The 19,608-nt window shown below is 36.8% G+C and overlaps 1 protein-coding gene across 1 annotated transcript in view; it reads right to left on the bottom strand.

The window, feature by feature from the left end:
• Positions 1-19,608, bottom strand: part of TTC27 (tetratricopeptide repeat domain 27) — a 124,517-nt gene that overhangs the window by 63,018 nt on the left and 41,891 nt on the right. Inside the window, exon 9 of the mRNA XM_054162364.1 lies at positions 17,914-17,980. Coding sequence (XP_054018339.1) covers positions 17,914-17,980 — 67 coding nt within the window. The remainder of the gene's footprint in view (positions 1-17,913; positions 17,981-19,608) is intronic.

The raw sequence follows: 19,608 nt of genomic DNA, 5'->3' as shown, positions 1-19,608 counted from the left end.
TTTTTCCAAAGTCTAAAGCTATTCACTCAGCTGCATGACAAGGGTTTATTTTGGTCTATAAAACTAATCTTGAGACTGCACAACTAAAATAGCTTTTCACTGCAACAGGTGTTAGCTGATCATGAGCAGAGCTGGGTTTAAAGCTCTTAGCTGCAGACATACGAAATATCTCTCAGTGCTAAAAAGTCAAGAGTAAGGCCAAAACATGACCTGCATCAAGGGACTAGTCTAATTAGAATGGTATTTTTAAAATTTGCTTTGTCTAGTCTTGTCTGGCAGCCTTGGCACTCAAGCTGTAACATAACATCATTGTAAATACAGAGCATCTTTTGTTGAATTTGACAGCTAAAAAATAGACTAAACTACCTGCGGTTTTTTATTATTTTTTTTTTACATTTTTATTTACTTCAGTGTGTTTGAATGAGATTCTTTCACATACACAATTTCACAGTCTTGGCTAACTGAATGCATTTGAAATAAAATATTCATTCTGATTTTTAAAATGGAATATATGTATGCACAAACACACACACAATGGACAGATCCTTTTTTCCCCCCATTTGCAGCTATGAAGAGTCATCACAAATTTTCTCTTTGTCCACATTTTTTATAAAACAAGGTGTATGCAAAAATGTTAAAAATCTCTTAGTTAAACAGTTAATTAGACTATATTTGACTGAAAAATGAACGTTAGACTCAACATAGCAGCAATTAAGTTGCACTTGTCTGAAAGCAATTGAAAGTTCTTAAGTATTTCATTTAACCTTTGTTTGCAATCGACTGACTCTCTGGAATTTATCATATCTGAAATTCATCATGTCTGAAGGTACATTAAATACAATGTAAGAGTTACTTAGTAGCTGGCTTAATCAATTAAAAAATTAGAAGGGAAGGTGAGAATAAAGTTTATTCTCCGAGACTTAAAATATTCCACTTGTGTATACAAGGAAGCGAAAATAATTTTACTCTAACACTTTTTTTCCCCACAGTTTTATTTATTTTTATTGCCAGTGAATCTTCTAGACAGGTTCTCAACAATTTTATTGTATCTTCCAGTCTCCTATGTTGTTTCATTCCCTTAAGTTTGTCACAAGGATGCAGACACCTCTGGAATGACTCTTTCATATAAGTGATAGAAAAAATACATTCTACACCAGACTTGCTCTGTAGTACAGATTTCTGTACAGTACTTGCTCTATGGTACAGATTTCAAAGTGAATAAAACCCTAAGTTGTATCTCTCACCCTGCTTTAGTTTTTAAGTCAATGCAAGTACCTAGTCAAGACACATCTAAGTGTTTGCACAGATATAATCAGTTTCAGTATTACACTAGCTGGTATGCTAGCAACAGATCTAAGGAAATATGAATCAGCAGTCTCAATAGTAAAAGTGAGCTGTCTCTTTACAAAAGAACAAAACACTCCATTGTGTACAACTCTTCTTAATCTCCTCCACAGTAAGAGTGTAATCGTATTTGTGTAGATGGCACTATAAAAGTCAGCCAAACAAAGTGAAGAATAATTTGCATTAAAAGGACTGCACATTGTCTCTTTCCATGGAGGACACTGGAAAGTAGTGCTGAAAACAGAACCATGAGTACTTTTTTTTTTTTTTTTAAATAAAGGCAGAACAAGAGGACACAGTCTCAGGCTGCGCCAGGGGAGGTTCAGGCTGGATGTTAGGAAAAAGTTCTATACAGAGAGAGTGATTGCTCATTGGAATAGGCTGCCTGAGGAGGTGGTGGAGTCACCATCATTGGAGGTTTTCAGGAGAAGACTTGCTGGGGTGCTTGGTGCCGTGGGTTAGTTGTTTAGGTGGTGTTGGATTGGTTGATGGGTTGGACGCGATGATCTTGAAGGTCTCTTCCAACCTGGTTTATTCTATGTATTCTATGTATCTGCTACTTTCAAAATTTCAGCTCTGCCAAGAACTTCAAATCTATGATCTGTTATCTGCTCATAGATGCTGTGTTACTATCTTCGTTAGAAATAGCAAGAGACTTCATCTGTCTCTTCTAGCTACCCTTAAAAGACAGCATTCTTTGTTGAAAAAAGACAATGGAGCTCCTCAGTAATAAAGTAACACTACTTCATATTCTCCAGCATCCTTTCCTTTTGTTCGGTCAATACTCAGACTTGGCATACTCAACTGAGGACTAGAAGTCTGGATGGAGAAAAAGGACGACTTCTGAACAGAAAATATCCTCAGACTTCACAGCTTGTTTATTCATCTTGTTTTCTCAAGCAAAGACAACATAGGCAAAAATGCAGGTAAAATGAGGCTACCTTACCTCTGGTCTTAGCTGTTGTATCATTAATTAGAAGAACATCCAGCTTCCCTTTCTGTTCTCTCTGACTGACTCATTTGAAACCTGAAGTCATCCCTAGCCCATCTCCCTTCTGCAGTTACTTTTATTTTACTTTTTAAAGGACAGGGAGTGAAAAGAAACATACAAAAGGTCTACCTGTGCTGCTTTTACTAATGGATATAAATATCTTGTTCTGTAAAGCTGCATCTTTCTATTTCCTTCCTTCTGCTGTCATCTATACTTCCTCTTATGCAGAAAGAATGTAAATCAAAACATCTTTCTCTCCCTTTCACCAAGTACATTTTTCAATAGTCTACATGAAAATGGTTATGCACTTCTTAGAGCAATGCTCATGCCCAAACCTCAGTCCATACCTTTTTCTTCCTTTTCCTGCTACAGTCTTTATGTCTTCTGAATACCTATCAAGAATTTCCTGAGCTTTCTTTTAAGTTGGATGTTTCTGTGTTTTTTATTGGAGAAGCTCCTGTCTCACTCCATAACCCTGTGACTCAGAAACAGGCAAATATAGACTGTATTAATAAAATTAAATTATAGGGAGTCATTTCATGTGGACATAGGTATACTGGAATCTGACCTCTGGTCAGAAGAAACACAAGCACAAGATGGATGTCTTGCTAGGTAGCTATGAATGTAGCTCTGCAGATAAAACTGAAATGGTGGCCCTGTACCCCCTACATCACAGTATCACAGTATCACCAAGGTTGGAAGAGACCTCAAAGATCATTGAGTCCAACCTGTCACCACAGACCCCATGACCAGACCATGGCACCAAGTGCCACGTCCAATCCCCTCTTGAACACCTCCAGGGATGGTGACTCCATCACCTCCCTGGGCAGCACATTTCAATGGCTAATAACTCTGTGAAGAACTTTCTCCTCACCTCAAGCCTAAACTTCTGGAGCAGTTTGAGACTGTGTCCTCTTGTTCTGATGCTGATTGCCTGGGAGAAGAGACCAACCCCCTCCTGGCTACAACCACCCTTCAGGTAGTTGTAGACAGCAAGAAGGTCTCCCCTGAGCCTCCTCTTCTCCAGGCTAAACAATCCCAGCTCCCTCAGCCTCTCCTCATAGGGCTTATGCTTGAGGCCTCCCCACAGCCTCATTGCCCTTCTCTGGAGATGTTCAAGAGTCTCAGTGTCCTTAAATTGAGGGGCCCAGAACTAGACACAGTACTCATGCCTAGACACAGTATACATGATATACTTCACAGCAAGAAAGGTCAAAAAAAAAAGAGTACCAAAGAAACATTCCCTTGCAAGGGAAGCCTCCCGTTTCATAGAAAAAGCTACATGAACAGAGTACAAAGATTTACACTTAGTGAAGAATTTTCAGTGGAAAAAGACAACTCAAAGAAAGCTTTGTATGGATTTCAATGTAACAAACACAGAAAACCAAGTTCACATTAGCTTGCATGGAAGAAAAAGACAACAAGAACTAGGGGAGATGCTTGTAGTGAGCTATAACATATTTTTTTGATTCTGCATAAGGCAGTCTGTTATTTAACTAGCATGCATGTAGGTACATAACCTTCAGAGACACTTATGGTAGGAACAAAAATCACAAATCATTTTACACACAATGGAAATTTCAATTAAAATCAGGTTCTGCTAGGAAAATGTTTTAATGCTTCCTTCTCTCCCTCTTAGGATTTTCTGCTTTCTAATAATAGTGCAAAGTTATTATCTAAGGGTCAGATTATTTGTTCAGTTCTTACACATTCAAGCTACAGATCTATTCTAGATGTCCACAATTAAAAAAGAAAAAAGTCTTTCACATTACCAGGCATCAATGAGTTGATACTTTGCAAGTTTGTAAGAACGTAATGCTCTGCAATGATACTAAGTGGTATACATATTGCATCCTCTTGTACGAGTTAAAAAAGGAGTTAAAAGTTTTCATGCTGTTGCTTAAGTGGGATTTTGGGTTACTCAGGGAGGTGGTAGAGGCCCCATCCCTGGAGATACTCAAGGTGAGGCTTGATAGGGCTCTGGGCAACCTGATCAAGTTGAGGGAGAAGTTGGACTAGATCTTACATTTTTATTTTGGTTTGGTTTTTTCTCCTGTTCATTTCCAGAGACTATTTAAGCTGAGAAGTAAGTTTCTTTGGAGGTTCTCCATTTTTTTTAGAAGAAACCAGAGAAGAAGATGAAACATGACAAAGAAAGAAGATACTGCTTTATTTGAAGGAATTTGCTTTCAATGACTTATGAAAGGTAAACCACAAAAGATATAGGTCTATTCTCATTTAGAATGGAGTCCAGCAATACTAGTGACACATGCTCTGCTGTACCTAACATATTACTTACTCTGTGTCATGCTGAAAACTACTTTAGCCGGATTTGACTGTGCTAGCATTGTCTTTTCCAGGTTTGTGGTTTGGACTTATTCCTGATCACAGTATCACAGTATAACTAAGGTTGGAAGAGACCCCAAGGATCATCAAGTCCAACCTGTCTCGACAGACTTCACGACTAGACCATGGCACCAAGTGCCACGTCCAATCTCCTCTTGAACACCTAGTGCACAAGTATAGACTTCAAGTATAGACCTCCACACCATGTCACAGTACTGCATGAATTGCCTAAGGCCCAACCTCAACAGCAATAAAGCAGGTTTTTGGATTCAAAAGACGAGACTAACTCTTTGGAACCAATGATAAGGATTTCCCTAGGTATTAAACAATGGTGAATTCCTCATTTTCACTGTTTGGCCTCAGGAATTTCACCATCTGAACACATCATGTGTTCTACTGATAGTACTCTGAAAACCAGAGCAGTACATCAAAGAGACTGCTCTCTGTGCAATTAGTAAAACAGTCAGTTTGGTTTGAGAATGGCTAGATATAATATTTTGAAGCTAGTTTCAGGACTATATGCAATGGTACATCCTGTCTGAGGATGGCAAGCCTAAGACCACAAAGCAAATGACTGAAAGTCAGTGCCAATGGAGAATATTTTCTAACTTGTTCCATTCAGACCAGCTATGTGGGAGAAGAAACATCCTATTAGGTATTCCCTTGGAAACTACCACAGTAGGCTTTTAAATCCTCTGCTCTTCTTGCCCCACGCCACCTTCAGCCTTGCCTCTCCTCTGAGAAGGACCATTTTTGGAACAGACAGTACTACAGGTTAACTTATCCTCTGCTGATAGAAATTTATTGCTCAGGGAGGCATTTACCACTTTTCATCTTCCCATATCTGGTACTGCTGCCTGTGGTGACAGATAAGAACCATGACCTATCAACACTTCCTTTAGGTTGGTCAACCCTTTCTAAGCAATTTATTTTTTTAATTATTTTTAATAACATTTCTTACTCAGCAAAATCCAAGTTGTTGGTTGTTTTTTTTTCCTGTTTCTAGAAGAATACTGCTGTTATCTGATGCAGCATAGACTCCTATTCTAACAGGAACTTTTATCTCTACTTTGGTAAGGATAACCTCAAGACAAATACCCATTTACAGTAACTATCCTTAAAATACTTTTACTGAGTATCTTCTGCAGGGAGAGAATGTAGGCTGGCAAAAATACTGGTTCTCGGACAGACCTGGAGCATAACCATGAAAATTATACTACACAATGGAGCCTGGCAAACTACCTTCATATCCTCAGCAAAAGGCATAAAATTATCTTCTTGGCAGAAACAATTTCAATGTTTTCACAATTTCAAAAATTTAAGATTAGTCAATGGCACAACAACAATACTTTTATAATATAAAAACTGTATGCAATTGTTAAAGTGTCATTTGTGAACTCATCCTATAATGATGTTAACTAGTCAAAATCAGCTATCACTTTTTTTCTTTTTTTTTTGGTAGCAGGAAAGCCAAAACAATTCAGGAAGAATTACATGCCTAAACCAAAGATTTATAGTAAGGCTGCCACTGACTTTACTATTAAGCCACGTTAGAACAAAGTATAGAATTTCTATAAAACATCTTTACAACCATCAGACTGTAAAAGCAGCTGTCTGGGGAATAACAGTGAGGCACAGCAGAGAAACATCCACACAATGCCAAACAGGAATCTACAGGGAGTGTGTCATCCCTGGTTTTCCCATTTTGAATGCCAGCATCCACCATATGAATTCTGCCTACAACTGTCTCTACTATTCAGTAGTCTACATATTGCAATGCAGGATGTTCACAAGCTAGCATAATCTGTTGACTGCAAGAGGTATGCCCAAATTACTATTTGGTAGGCTAAGCAGCTAGGGTCAATGTCTGAAGGTGGCATTTTAAGATATTTCTAGGATGCTGTCAGCAGTTTCCCAGGAAAGTCCATATTAATGAACCTCAATGTCCATTTAAAAATACTTGTTTCTTCCAGTTCCTAACCTCACCAGTAGAAGTACTCCTTCTCTTTAAACAGCTGCTGTTCCCATTGCACAGAATAGGAACCAGCTGCTGGAGGTCACTGGCAGCCTGGCTTCAACCTTATGTGTACAAAGTTTAGTTCCACGAGCAAAACAAAGCTCCAATCACCTTCCATTCAGAGCTTCATAATACACAATGGTCCTGAAAGAAGACTAACTCCTTAAGAAGCAACCAAAAGTGAGAAAGAATAACACCAGTCGGAAATATACGAGTGAAAAAGGAATTAGTGAACAGGAGAGCAAGTCAGATAAACAGCAGATGAGAGCTGACAAAGGAGGGCTGAGGCAAATATGGCATGGATGAATAAATAAAAAGGCAAATTGACATAGGCACAAGTGACTCATTATGAAAAAAAATAATGAGTGAGAGACTGCTGGGGAGCATGAAAGAAAATCATGTCTTGGTGGGCAAAAGTGAGTAACGTTCCTCAGTCTGACAGAGTTACATAGAGAGAAGCTATAGTCTGAATATATTCAGTGGAGACCAAAGGCAATGTCTGGGATGGGCTTAGAATTGGAAGAAGTTAAAAGCATGAGCTGTAATAGATTAAGATTCAAACACAACAACCTAAAATAACCGTGAAAATTGGATGATAGATCACAGAATGTTTTGGGTTGGAAGGAACCATTAAAGGTCATCTAGCCCAACCCCCTTTCAGTAAGCAGGGACATTTTCAACTGACCTTGACTATTTCCAGGCATAAGGCTTTTACCAACTCTCTGGCCAACCCGCTCCAATGCTTCACCACCCTTTTTGTAAAAAATTTCTTCCTCATATCTAGTCTGAAGAAGCTGCAAGACATCTTCCTTAGACAAAAGAGGCAATCATTCCAGTAGTGCACCTCTAAGCTTCCCATTTTCCCAGCGCTGCTGGATACTCAACACACATAAATATTTGGCTGCTATTAGATAAGGGAAAGATACAAAATATAAAGATGAATGTACAGACTGCAGTTCTTAACACAATAAGCTTCAGGATGAGAAATATAGCCTTATTCCAACAACTAGATGACTGGCTCACTTTCTTAATCTTACTTCTAAGACACTAAACATCTCTAAACTGTGCAAGATGATAAAAACAAAATAAAAACAAATTTCTAAATATATTTCCTTACTTTATTCTAAAACTGAAGGGGTTTCACTGACAAAAACCCCATACTTGGTTTTAGCCAATGATAAACCCCAACAGGTATGCTACTAATTTGGGTGAATGTAAATGCATGTGCTGCTTCTCTCCAATTGCTGTAAACATTTTTAAAAGCCATCATTTTACAGAGCAGAAAATTCTCACACATTCTATTTATAGAAATCTGTAAAAGTGATTTCCTCTCTCATCTTTTGTCTAGACTAGATAGAAGTCATCGTAGAATGTGTTGGCCAACATATTCTGATAAGCACACTGAAGAACAATCTAGCTCACAAGACAAAGTATGTAAAGAAAAAAAAATAGCCCAAGCTCCAACTTAATGCAACACATGTTTAAGGTTAGTACAGACAAGACAGTAAAAATTTTCTCAAATGTCAAAAAACCCAGAAACTAGTATGTAATGTCATTATTTTTATTTAAGTTCAGGAGAGGCCTCAAATTTCAGCTTTACAGATAGAAAAACACTAAATAGTTTAAACATTTTAAAACATTTTTTCCAAATTGAAATATATAGAACATGATGTTTTTAAATATTCTGTTTGCATTATGTTGAATAGCCTCCATAACTAACAGCTCTACTTACCATGATTAATGCAGCCAATCCAAACACATCAAAAGTATTTATATATTTATACCATACCATATTATCATATATGCTAAGCACATAAATTATGCACAGAGAAGTTTGAATTTTCTCACAGTCATCAAGAAACTATGATATATATTTGCCTAAACAGTCCACTAAATGAGCTAGCATTGTTTCCTTTTCCTCATGCAGTGAGATGACCTTCATAAACAAAATATGAACCATTCCTTTCCATGTATTTCCATAACTGGAAATAAGTTTTCAGAAGGTCACAAATGCTAGATGCAAATTACACTATGGAAATGTCTTGCATATTTGAAGCCACAAATAATTATTAAAAACTTCACTTATCAGTATGTAAGTTATTCAAGTAAAACTGTAGAAGAAAAAAAAATTGTAGAAGGAAAAAAAAAAAAAGGCTGAGAGATGAGGTCTGCTGGCAAGAATAAACTGGTTTGTTCTTCCCTTTATTCACAAAGTACCGTTTAGTACTAGACTTCAAGCATTCTGTCAATACAAGTAAAATAAATAGAATAGAATAGAATGGAATAGAATAGAATAGACCAGACCAGCTTGGAAGAGACCTTCAAGATCATTGTGTCCAACCTATCATCCAATCCAACCCACCTAATCAAGTAAACCATAGCACCAAGCACCCTATCAAGTCTCCTCCTGAATACCTCCAATGATGGTGACTCCACCACTTCCCTGGGCAACCCATTCCAATGGGCAATCACTCTCTCTGTATAGAACTTCCCCCTAACATCCAGCCTAAACCTTCCCTGGTGCAGCCTAAGACTGTGTCCTCTTGTTCTGGTGCTGGCTGCCTGGGAGAAGAGACCAACCTCCGCAAATATTTCTCAAAGTAACATCTTAGTTTCTATTGGAAAAATTCACTTTACTATTTAAACTTACTGCTTTAATAAAGTACAGGAAAGGAAATACTGTGGAAATAACAGAATCAGTGGTACTTAACTTCTGTCTTTCTGTAACATAGATAGGACCATGCTTTTTCCACAACATACTGAAACCAACAAGAACAATACACTGTGCAAAAACATACCCAAAATTACTGCTGAACAGATGGGGCTTTACTGAAATAGAACAGCTAAGCATGTAAATGGGTATTCTGCTGAGTCTAAGCTATAGCTGCTTTTTTTTTTTTTGAAAATTCTTAAAATAGGTAAAAACTGCCAAAGCTTTACCCTTTACATCTCCTTTCAAAAGCCCATGATGTGTAGAGTCTGAACTTGAGTAAACAATTTTCTCTACCAAAGAAAATACCAGTTAGAAATCCATTCAAGTAGACTTAAAGGAGAAAAGGGGTAAAAAAGGGAGATGAAAAGGAGGGGAGAAAAGAAGAAAAGAGAAATAAAGAAAAGAGAGAGAAAAAAATTTAAAGGGGGTGGGGAAAGAAAAAGAGAAAAAAAATAAAACCACGAACACACAATAATGAAGATATTTAATCTTTTCACTCCTAGTTTTGCGATACTTTCCCCAATTTTTGTTCTATGAGTAGAAGAATAGCTACTGACTGTGCCTGTTTTTATTTAAAAGAAACCCACCCCAAAACACAGACATTTTAGTGATGACAAATGAATCAAAGAGTATCAGATTTCAATGCTACAGACATCTTGGTGGGGAAGAAAAAACACATACTTCATGACTGCAATCCAGGACTGTGCCATTCTAATCAAACCTCTCTTAAACTGTGAAGTAAGTTTAACAAATTGTTACTTTTTCAATATTTCATCTTTAATACAGACCAGAAAGATTGTTTGTGGTGCTGATATGAGGAATCTTCTGGGGCAAGCTACAGACATATGATGCGAGAAAATTAAACTCTGTTGCTTAGAGACAGCAGCAAGGTGACTAGAAAACAAGAATTCAACTGTCTTTATTCTTTTAGATGCTATGGAACAAACAAGATTAGAATTTTAAATGTTAGGGGGGGAAAAAACCCAAATGAAAGGAAAATACTAAAACCAGGCAGAGCAGAAGGCAAGACATTAGGGCAGATAAATTAAGTTTTAAGAATAATTCTTCCTCACACATGGTAACAGAACAGAGCATTTACCTCATGTTTAATACATCCAGCTAGGTGGATCAGTAGAATATACATGCCTTTTAAAAATAATGGTGACTGCTAGTACTGATGACAAATGAATTGAACTGATCATCAGAACATTGTCAAAAAGGAGTATTAAGCATTACAGAGTAGTGACAATGTCTTATTTCCTTCAGATACCTCAAGACAGCATTTTATTGAATATGGGGTTTAATTTTATCCTCATATAGCAATGAAATCTTCCTTGCTGAAGTAAACTATAACAGTCATAACTGGTGAAAGACACAAGAGGGGGAAGGGATGCCTGCAACATGTCAACAGACTGTCAGAGAGGTTGCTAGAAAAAAAATAAGTGAGCTGCTGATAGATAAAGAGGAGGGAGGGGGAGAAATAAGACTGCTGTGGGAAAAAAATGTTACTAACCATCGTCAAATTTGCCTGTTTAACCGCTCAAACTTTTGGACAGGCAAATCATCTACTAATATTTAAACATGGCTTTTATGCTCTCTTACCATTGCAGTTTCAAGTAAGACTACCAAAATTCATCACTTGAGTAATTCTGTACAGATTTTGCAAAAGTGCAGACTACTCTAGAATGAGAAGGCCAAATTTATTCCCAAATTTCTTCCTGCCCAGAAAGACACACAATAAAGCAGGAATAATCTCTTGTAAGACATGATTCAAGGAGAGCTGTGGATCCCATGGACTCAGGGAAGAATATAGACCACAGGGTAGAACAAAGTCCAAAGGGATAAAAGTGTCAATTATGTTGAAAACTGATTCTTTGTAAAATAAATCAGACTACTACTTATATACATCAGCCTAGAATGGATTGCAAGCTTCTCCCCTGTCCTTCAAGACATGTACTACGTAACACTCAGTTCCTTTACCCTAAAACATCTAAACACATATGGTGCGACAGCAGCAAAACATACAGACAATGCTAAATTAATTTCCTGTCCACAATACATTGTAAACACAAGTACTAAACACTGTAGGAATGAGCTTCTGAGAAAGCTAGTTGAGTCTTCACATGTGATGCTCTTCTACCACACTCAATTTGATTTCCCAGTAATGTATGACAGGCCAGAAAGCATACATGCATTAAATTAGCAGCAAGTGTTTAGATGCTGACCTTGGAAAACGATTCAGACTTTTGAATATAAGTGCTTATAAGAAAAAAACGCTTTAAATTCATTTACTTGGAAAAAAGTCTCTTACTAGTACTAGCAGGGCTTTCCTGGAGAAAGTCTTTGCAGTGCTATAATCTCGTAACCAAGAGAGGGGCAACACGGCTTAGAAAAAGAAGTGAAAGAGACTTTTTATAAAGCCGCAAAAGTTACAGCAGTAGAGACACATGGCACTCTTAATGAGCTTTTCAATACTCTTGCTGGATATAAAACGTAAAGAAAACTGCAGCCATTTTGTCAGCAGAGAAAAATGTGCTTCTTTTATTTAAGCTATATAAACAGCCTCTCTTTAGAAACCCAACTGGCATGTTAACTTTATAGAGATTTTGATAGGAAGGCTTAACATGAAAAATATCACATGCCGTGATTTAATTGCTCCCTTATTCCACATTAATATCACAAATGCCATACAAAAGATGAGAAAAATAAAACATTCCCATTTCCACCCTCCACTGCCTCCTCCCAAAGTCCCTTTCCTACAGTGAAAAGCAGAACACATACTCATAAACGCATACATACACACATACTGACTCAGTAAAATGTGCACTACAGTTCTTTGCCGTGATTTTCAAAGGTACCATGCAACATCAGTTTCTCTCACACTCAATAAATGGCCACCTCTGAAAAAAAACAACACACTTCTGTCCAACCATTCTCAAATTCCTTAGTAAAATCAGTCTCCTACGGAATCACCACCTCACCACACTGGATCATGCCCATCTGGTCCAGCTTTTGAATATACAGTATTTCTTTGATTTTGACAGACTTTCTCCACATGCTCCAAGTCCTTGATCAGACCTGAGTATCTTTCATGTCCTTATTGGAACAATTTCAGAACGATCAAGGTATTTTTGTTGGAAGATGGTGAATGATTTTTCAATTTTGTACTCTGAGCAAAATAAAAGTTCCCCACCTTCAGGAAAGATATCCCCACCTTTTTAAAGTGCCAATAGAAGTGCTGCCAGAGCTTCATCTTCCTGGTTTTCACCGCTAATAAAGAAACCAATTACTCTCTATAAATAACAGAAATGTCAGGAACGTATCAAACCAATGCAAATAAGTTTTCACAGTCCCTTCTCTTCCCCTTCTCATCTTTTATGGATTTCAAAGAATATAAATACAGGGCTAAGATGTGAGAAGAACAAAGGAAGAGGCTTATCTTCTGTGGTTTCTGGTTGCTTTTCCTCTGTCCTCTATAGGTTAACCCTGTTGCTACTGCTCAAATTCCCTTAATCTTAACACTCTAATAAGGGGGGAAAAATGAATATTCTCCCACACTGGGCTAAATTGCTCATCAGATTTACTGCAAAACCTGTTCCTCCTGGATGAAGCAAAGCCAGATGGAGGGGTAATGTTAAGGACCAGTTTGCAGCTCTTTAATCCTGGAGTGTCATATCAGACTAATAAAACACTGAATTACCTCCCCAGTATGCAGATTCTGAAACACAGTATAAGCTTTTTACAAAGCTGTAAGAACTTGCATTTCAGAATCAAATCTTATCACTTGTTTTTAAGACCAAATTTCTTTTTTGTAAAAGAAAAAAAAAAAAGAAGAAAAGGCAAAACAATCCAGTATTTAAACCTTCCCCTATTTCTCTGCAAGAGCTGCACAATCAGTATTAAAACATAAAGGAAGAGTTACCAGTTTTTACACAGAAGCTTCATAAGTTTCTGGAACTCTTTTACATTTCAGAACTACTTTTTAATTTCCTGTCCTATAGTTTATGTTTGCAACATATTTTATAAAGCTTTAAATGTAACTGTTAAAAAACTCTTAAAAATGCATTGAAATATCATGCACATCTTTGGTTTATTGTCTTAACTGCATTATCTATCCAAACCAATGAAATCAGTGAATATTTAATAGAAGTGATTTTAAGACCTTATTTTTGCTCATTTACAAAAAGGAATTTATTTATTTCTAATATATATAGAGAGATCAGTAAGGTACTTGTGAACTTCTAGGGAAAAACTACTACCCCAACAAAAAACCCAGCACACTTCACATTTGTATTGTACATTAAAAACGATCCACTGAAAATAAAGATGGATGAGGAAGCATATTCAGGCATTGCAAAACCAAACTGGGGAGGTAGAAGTAAACCTCAACATGAAAGATGTACTGAGGTAGTTCCTTGGTTTCTTACATTGTCTACTTCTTATGTTCTATACAAAAAGCTCTGGAGAAAAGAAAATATTGTAAGGAAGAAAGCAGTAGTTCTTGCAGAGAAGCACTGATTTTCACTGCTGGTTTACTGCCTCTTTTCCTCTCTTAAAAATGTCTTTATTCAGTTAGCTGAATCAGAAAGTCTGCCAAAAATCATACACATAACTGTCTCTGAAATGGCTTGTGTGATATTTGATTTCTAAATAAGATCTTGGCTTTCCTAGGACTTAAGTGCTTACCACAATAAGATTACAAGCATTGTAACTGTTTCCTTAAACTGCTATGCAGGAGAAAAAAAGATAATTAATTCCCCTTAAGATTAAATGTTTAATTTTGTGTTTATTCTTAAGTGCATGTCACCTATACTACCTCTCATGTAAAAGTAGCAATGAGCAGGAAAAAAAATCAAATGTATCTAATTTCAGCTATGGATGAACAGCCTCAAAGTTGAAATATTACAATGATGATAGATAAACAGATTTGACTAGAAGACCTTGAACCCTGAAGTTCAAATTATTTTACCAAGAGGAGATATCCTAGCCAACAAGAATGCATACACAATTATGCAGTATCTGTTACAGCCTCACATCTTGCTTCAAAAATTTGCAATACTAAAAGTAATTTTTAGTTAAAGTTAGTACTTTTGGGATGATGGCAACTATTCCCAAGAGACTTCAGTAAATGAAAAGCAGGAATCATTTTGTATTTAACTGCAGTCACCAAGCAATCACTAACAGTGACTTAACAAATATATGCATAATTTACAGATACAGCAATTTTCAACTTCTCTAGATAAAAAAGGGAGTTTAGAATGCCTGTTTGCCAAACTAGACCTAGTATGAGTCAGGCACATCATTTACTTGAGCTGACTTTGATCATACCTTTCCCTTTCATACTGCCTGGAACTTAATTCTCTCTGCTCAAGAGAAATTGCAGGTCATTTGCATTTGTTTTGCCATGTTCAAAGCAATTCACTGATTATTAAAAATGCCTTACAATTTCTCAAGTTTCTTAAGATATCTTGAAATGCTCTCCTCTCTTCAGGAAACAAATTTCAGCAGATATCAGATGAATGCATGACAACCATCTAACCAGCCTGCAGATTTAGGAATCCACATGTAGGCTGAGAAGATGCCTGCTCACACACGCACACACACACATAGCAGTTTAAATGATGCTAAAGAAATTACTAGAGCAGTATTGATATAGTCATCATTTGTCTGTTTCACTAGGTAGTACCAAAGCTTGGTAAATACCTTAAATACAAGTGAAAACATTGGCAGTGCCACTTATTTACTCAGCTAGCAGACCAAGGCTGTGTTAACAATTGCACAAGAACATCCCTACTGCCAGGGAGTAGTGATGGAATTGGTCAGTTCAGTGACTCAGAGCTAGGATGCAGAACTGCTCAGAGATTTTATCAAGAAATTCTGCAGGGGACTATCCATAATTTTAGGCTCATGTGGAAACTTCACAAGAGATGCCTTCACTGAAAAGTAACTCCTGTTCAAACTTTCTAGGCAAGATGTAGGATGGTAATATTACAGCTCACACTTGTTATTGTTTGTCCGAGATTGAATTGCATCCCTACATCCAGGTAACTTGGAAACATTAAGTAAAAGTTATAAAAAACCTATTCTGATAGTGGAATTCACTACTTCCTCAATTTTCAGGATATTGGAATTAATTCTTTTCTCTCATTTTTAGGCTACAAGCTACTTCAACTCACTACTGACCACTGAATTCTGCACTTCTAGAGAGATTCCTGTTTGCTTATTGCAATATATCCTTCTCTTTTGCTATTCAGAGCACAAAGTGATAAAGAAGCCTACACCTATCTTTCACCTGTATTTCTCTGGAGATCGATCCTGAAAGTGGCTGCTGATCTTACAAGCTTAAAGAAAGCCATAGCTGACTTAAAAGTTCTGTAAAAATAAATAAATAAATGAACAAAAACATGAGCTCCCCACAGTCACAGCAATAAATACGCCAGGATCAAGCTCCTCAGCTCTTTGCTTTTTGAGGAATTAGCCACTAGATGGCAGAAAAATGCAGATTAATTTTCTCATCATGGGGAAGAATTCAGCCAACAGATCTCTTGCATCTCAGCAAGTAGTAGGATCTCTCAAGCAATGCCAGATAAAAGAGGACAGTAAAGTTGATTATTGTTCTTGCCTAGTATTTGTGCTACTTTTACTTTTTCTCCTCTGATGTAAAACCTGAAATGTGTTTAAATGTTTGAAACACTAAGTGTTAAAACAAGTAAAACACCCCCTCTTAGTTTCATCACACTGGAAAGTAGACTGTTATGGGAATAAAGACAATCTTCTCAAAGTTATACTGTTATCACAATATCACTCAATTTTCTATTAAAAGGATAGAACATCCTCAAGGATAAGTTATTTCAAGATTCAGGAATATCATGGAAGCTTTTCTATCCAAGAGCTATGTAGTAGTGGGTTGTGAGAAGACTGAAGCAGGAACTATACAAAAAAAGTCCAGTGAACTTGACAGGAAATATAATAAGCAAAATTCCGAGTTTTCACAGAAACCTCTCAATTTGACAAGAAGAATGGCAGGGTTTGTTTTAATGAAATTACATGTACATCTTCATGAAATTACATGTACATATTCACATTAACATTACCCGTGCAAAAAATACTCCAGTAGCCTCACCATTTTAAAGAAGTTTGCAGTGCACAGTTCACCAGGGTTTTTTTCATTCCTATGGCTTTTTCTATGTGTGCATTTCCTTACTTTGCATGTATTTATTCTTTCTGTACATTTTTTTTCTCCTTAATATCCTTATCGGATGCCTTAATTACCACAGTATGAACTGAGACTGGACAGCTTCATTTTTTCTCCATTTCAAGTCTTCTTGCTCTCTATTCCCAGCTTTTTAAAAAGCCCACAAAACTGCTGCTTAGAACAAAATATTTCTGAAACTATAAGTAGATAATGAGAAAGCACTATGATCACTGCAGCAACAAATAGAAAACCTACATAAACTGAATTGCTTTACAGTGATTCACTCAGCTCCCTCGTGCAGATCTTATGTGCTGTATTACTATAGGGGTCTAACCAAACATTACCTTAAAAAGAATCTATTGATTAATAATGTTACAATTGTCTCTTTTTCTTCATTTTACTGCCACAAAAAAAACCCCAAACCAAACCAAAACAAGCATTACCACAGTTATCTTACTGTCAATAGTACTTCTACATAACTGCAAGTGTCAGTGATAAAATTCTAGCTTACCTGAAATCAAACAGATTTCTGCTGAGATCCTATCTGCAAAATGTCCACAAGAATTTACTTTCCAGGTGGCATTACTATGGCAAAAAGGTCTCACATTACAAGGCTTGCATAGGAAAGCAAGCTGTCTTTACTGCACCAAAGTCAAAGTCTAACACCATGGAGAGTATGCAAAAATGGCAAAATAATGTCTGGTGTTTCTTCCTCAACCTCTCCCAGATAGACTACTCTTGAAAAACCACACACACACACACACAATTGAGGAAGGGAGCAAACTGTGTTTTGAGTAAAAATACTAAGTTAGAATGTTCAAGGCTTCTTTGGAAGTTACAGGATTATTCTGCAGCAAATCAGCCATTGAACTGGCAAGGAATATCGGATACACAGATTGAATAAATCTGACATAATAAAGCTGAAATTCCTTTTCAAATCCACTTAAATACCGTTCAAAGTGCCATAGGAAAAGTTTGCTGTAAAAATGCATAGTTTAGTAATACAATGTAATTCATATTGTTAATAAAAACTAAACCAAACATATGTAAAAAAAATGTTTTGTGCATGTTCTCAGGTGAAATTAAATGTTTAAGTATCAAACTTATCCTGCATTAAGATGGCTCAAAAACTGGGTTGAACTTCAGCATAACTTTAATTTCTTGAAGTAAGAAAAGAGGCAATGAAATAATTGAGCACTGAAACAAGTTTGGCTTATAAACAGTTGAATGATTAATGTGCTTGATAGGTTACTACTTTGTACTTAAGTGAAAACACACTTAGTATGAAATTCAGATAAGTTACTTACTGAAGTAAAAGCCAGAAGTTCCTCTTCAGTTAATTTGTGTATTGGATTGTTCTTTTGGAAGTCTATACTATTAAAAAAAAAAAAAAATTAAAAATGAAGCCATGCTTATTTATCTTTAAACACAACACAGTTTTCAAACTTGCAGAAATCTAAAGGACATTCTGGAAAAGGGTTACAATGACAAATGGGAGTGTGTACGTACTTAAGGCTTAGACCTAGGAGCAGTCACAGAAAAAAGAATCATTCAAGGAACCAATATATTTCAGTAGTGCCTTTGAAATGCCTTGCTCAGTTTAAGCTCATAGGAAAAACACTCTTAACAAATCCTAAGCAGTTTAAAATATTTTCTCTATTTTTCACAGAGGTCTGTTTTCAATTAAATTCTATGACTAATTGAACACAGAGTCTGCAAAAAAAGTCCCAGCCACCAAAAAACCTAACACTCAGAAAGTGCTGAAGGGTAATCTCAAACAAAGGACTTCTTTTCTTAGTCACTCAAGGAACACAACCACAGGAGTCCATTTCTTATAAACCAGCATTGCCACTACTCTGTGGTACACAAAATGGCTTAGGTGGGACCGGAAAGATCATCCAGTTCCAACACGCCCTGCCATGGGCAGGAACATCTTTGACTAGACCAAGTTGCTCAAGGCCCCACCCAACCTGACCTTGAACACTTCCAGGGACGAGGCATCCACAGCCTTTCTGGGCAGCCTTTTCCAGTCTCAACACTCTCACAGGAAAGAATTTCTTCCAAATCTAAATCTATTCTCTTTATCTTTACATCCCCACAAAAAGATGCAGAGTTCCAAGCCTCCTTCCTGATGGCATAGGTCTCTTCCACATCCCACCACGATTACATGAGGGGAACAGAGAGGGGGAAAGCCCAACAAATGAAACACAGCAAGAGAAAGTTCTTTCTGAAGGGCACTGCTTCAGCATTTCTGAAGTGACCACTCTTTAGGAATTTCCAACATTCAAACTAAGCAGACTAGGAATGAATGCAAATGAAGCATTCAGGAAATTAAGGGATAAATTGGAAAAGGTTCTATTCTGCCAACACAAATGGCATTTATTGAAAGGACTACAGCCAAATACAGGTAAGGCTGAGAGACAAAGTAAAAGCACATTTACACCCCTTGCTAAGCAATCAGAATGTTAAAGAGACATGATCACAGCTTTTGAAAAAGATGGGCAAATCGAAGGACAGTCACATTTTGACAAATTTGGAGCTTATTGGTTAGCATATGTATTGATTGAAAGATAAAGGATTAATCCTCTTCTTATTCAAGACAGATTTGTCACAGATTTTGAAGCACACAGATGCAGTTCTTCCAGATCAAAGCAGTGCTAAAATAGGTCTCTAATTTCCATTTCTGCCACATCCATGTACAATGCTTAAAGACACATAATTACAGGAATGCAAACCTTGAAAGATAAGAGAAAAATGGAATTGCTTTAATGATTTTCCATATTAAATCAAATAAAATTTAAAGGCATATTTTAAATCTGAAACTAAAGTAGAATTGTAGCTTGGTTTTAAGCATTTTTAGTGACTGTGTCAGCTGTTGTCAGAGTCCTTCACAGATGTTTCACTTCTATGCCTGTATTTGTTCTGATTTCAAGGACAGGTTAAGCAGTTCACTCCAGAGAATTTCAATGAAATCAGAGTGGAATCTAGTATCTATGATCAGG

This window comes from Dryobates pubescens, chromosome 6 (assembly GCF_014839835.1).
Source record: "Dryobates pubescens isolate bDryPub1 chromosome 6, bDryPub1.pri, whole genome shotgun sequence".
Classification (NCBI taxonomy): Eukaryota; Metazoa; Chordata; class Aves; order Piciformes; family Picidae; genus Dryobates; species Dryobates pubescens.
Note: the sequence above shows the minus strand (reverse complement) of the source record. Positions and strands in the feature narration are given on the sequence as shown.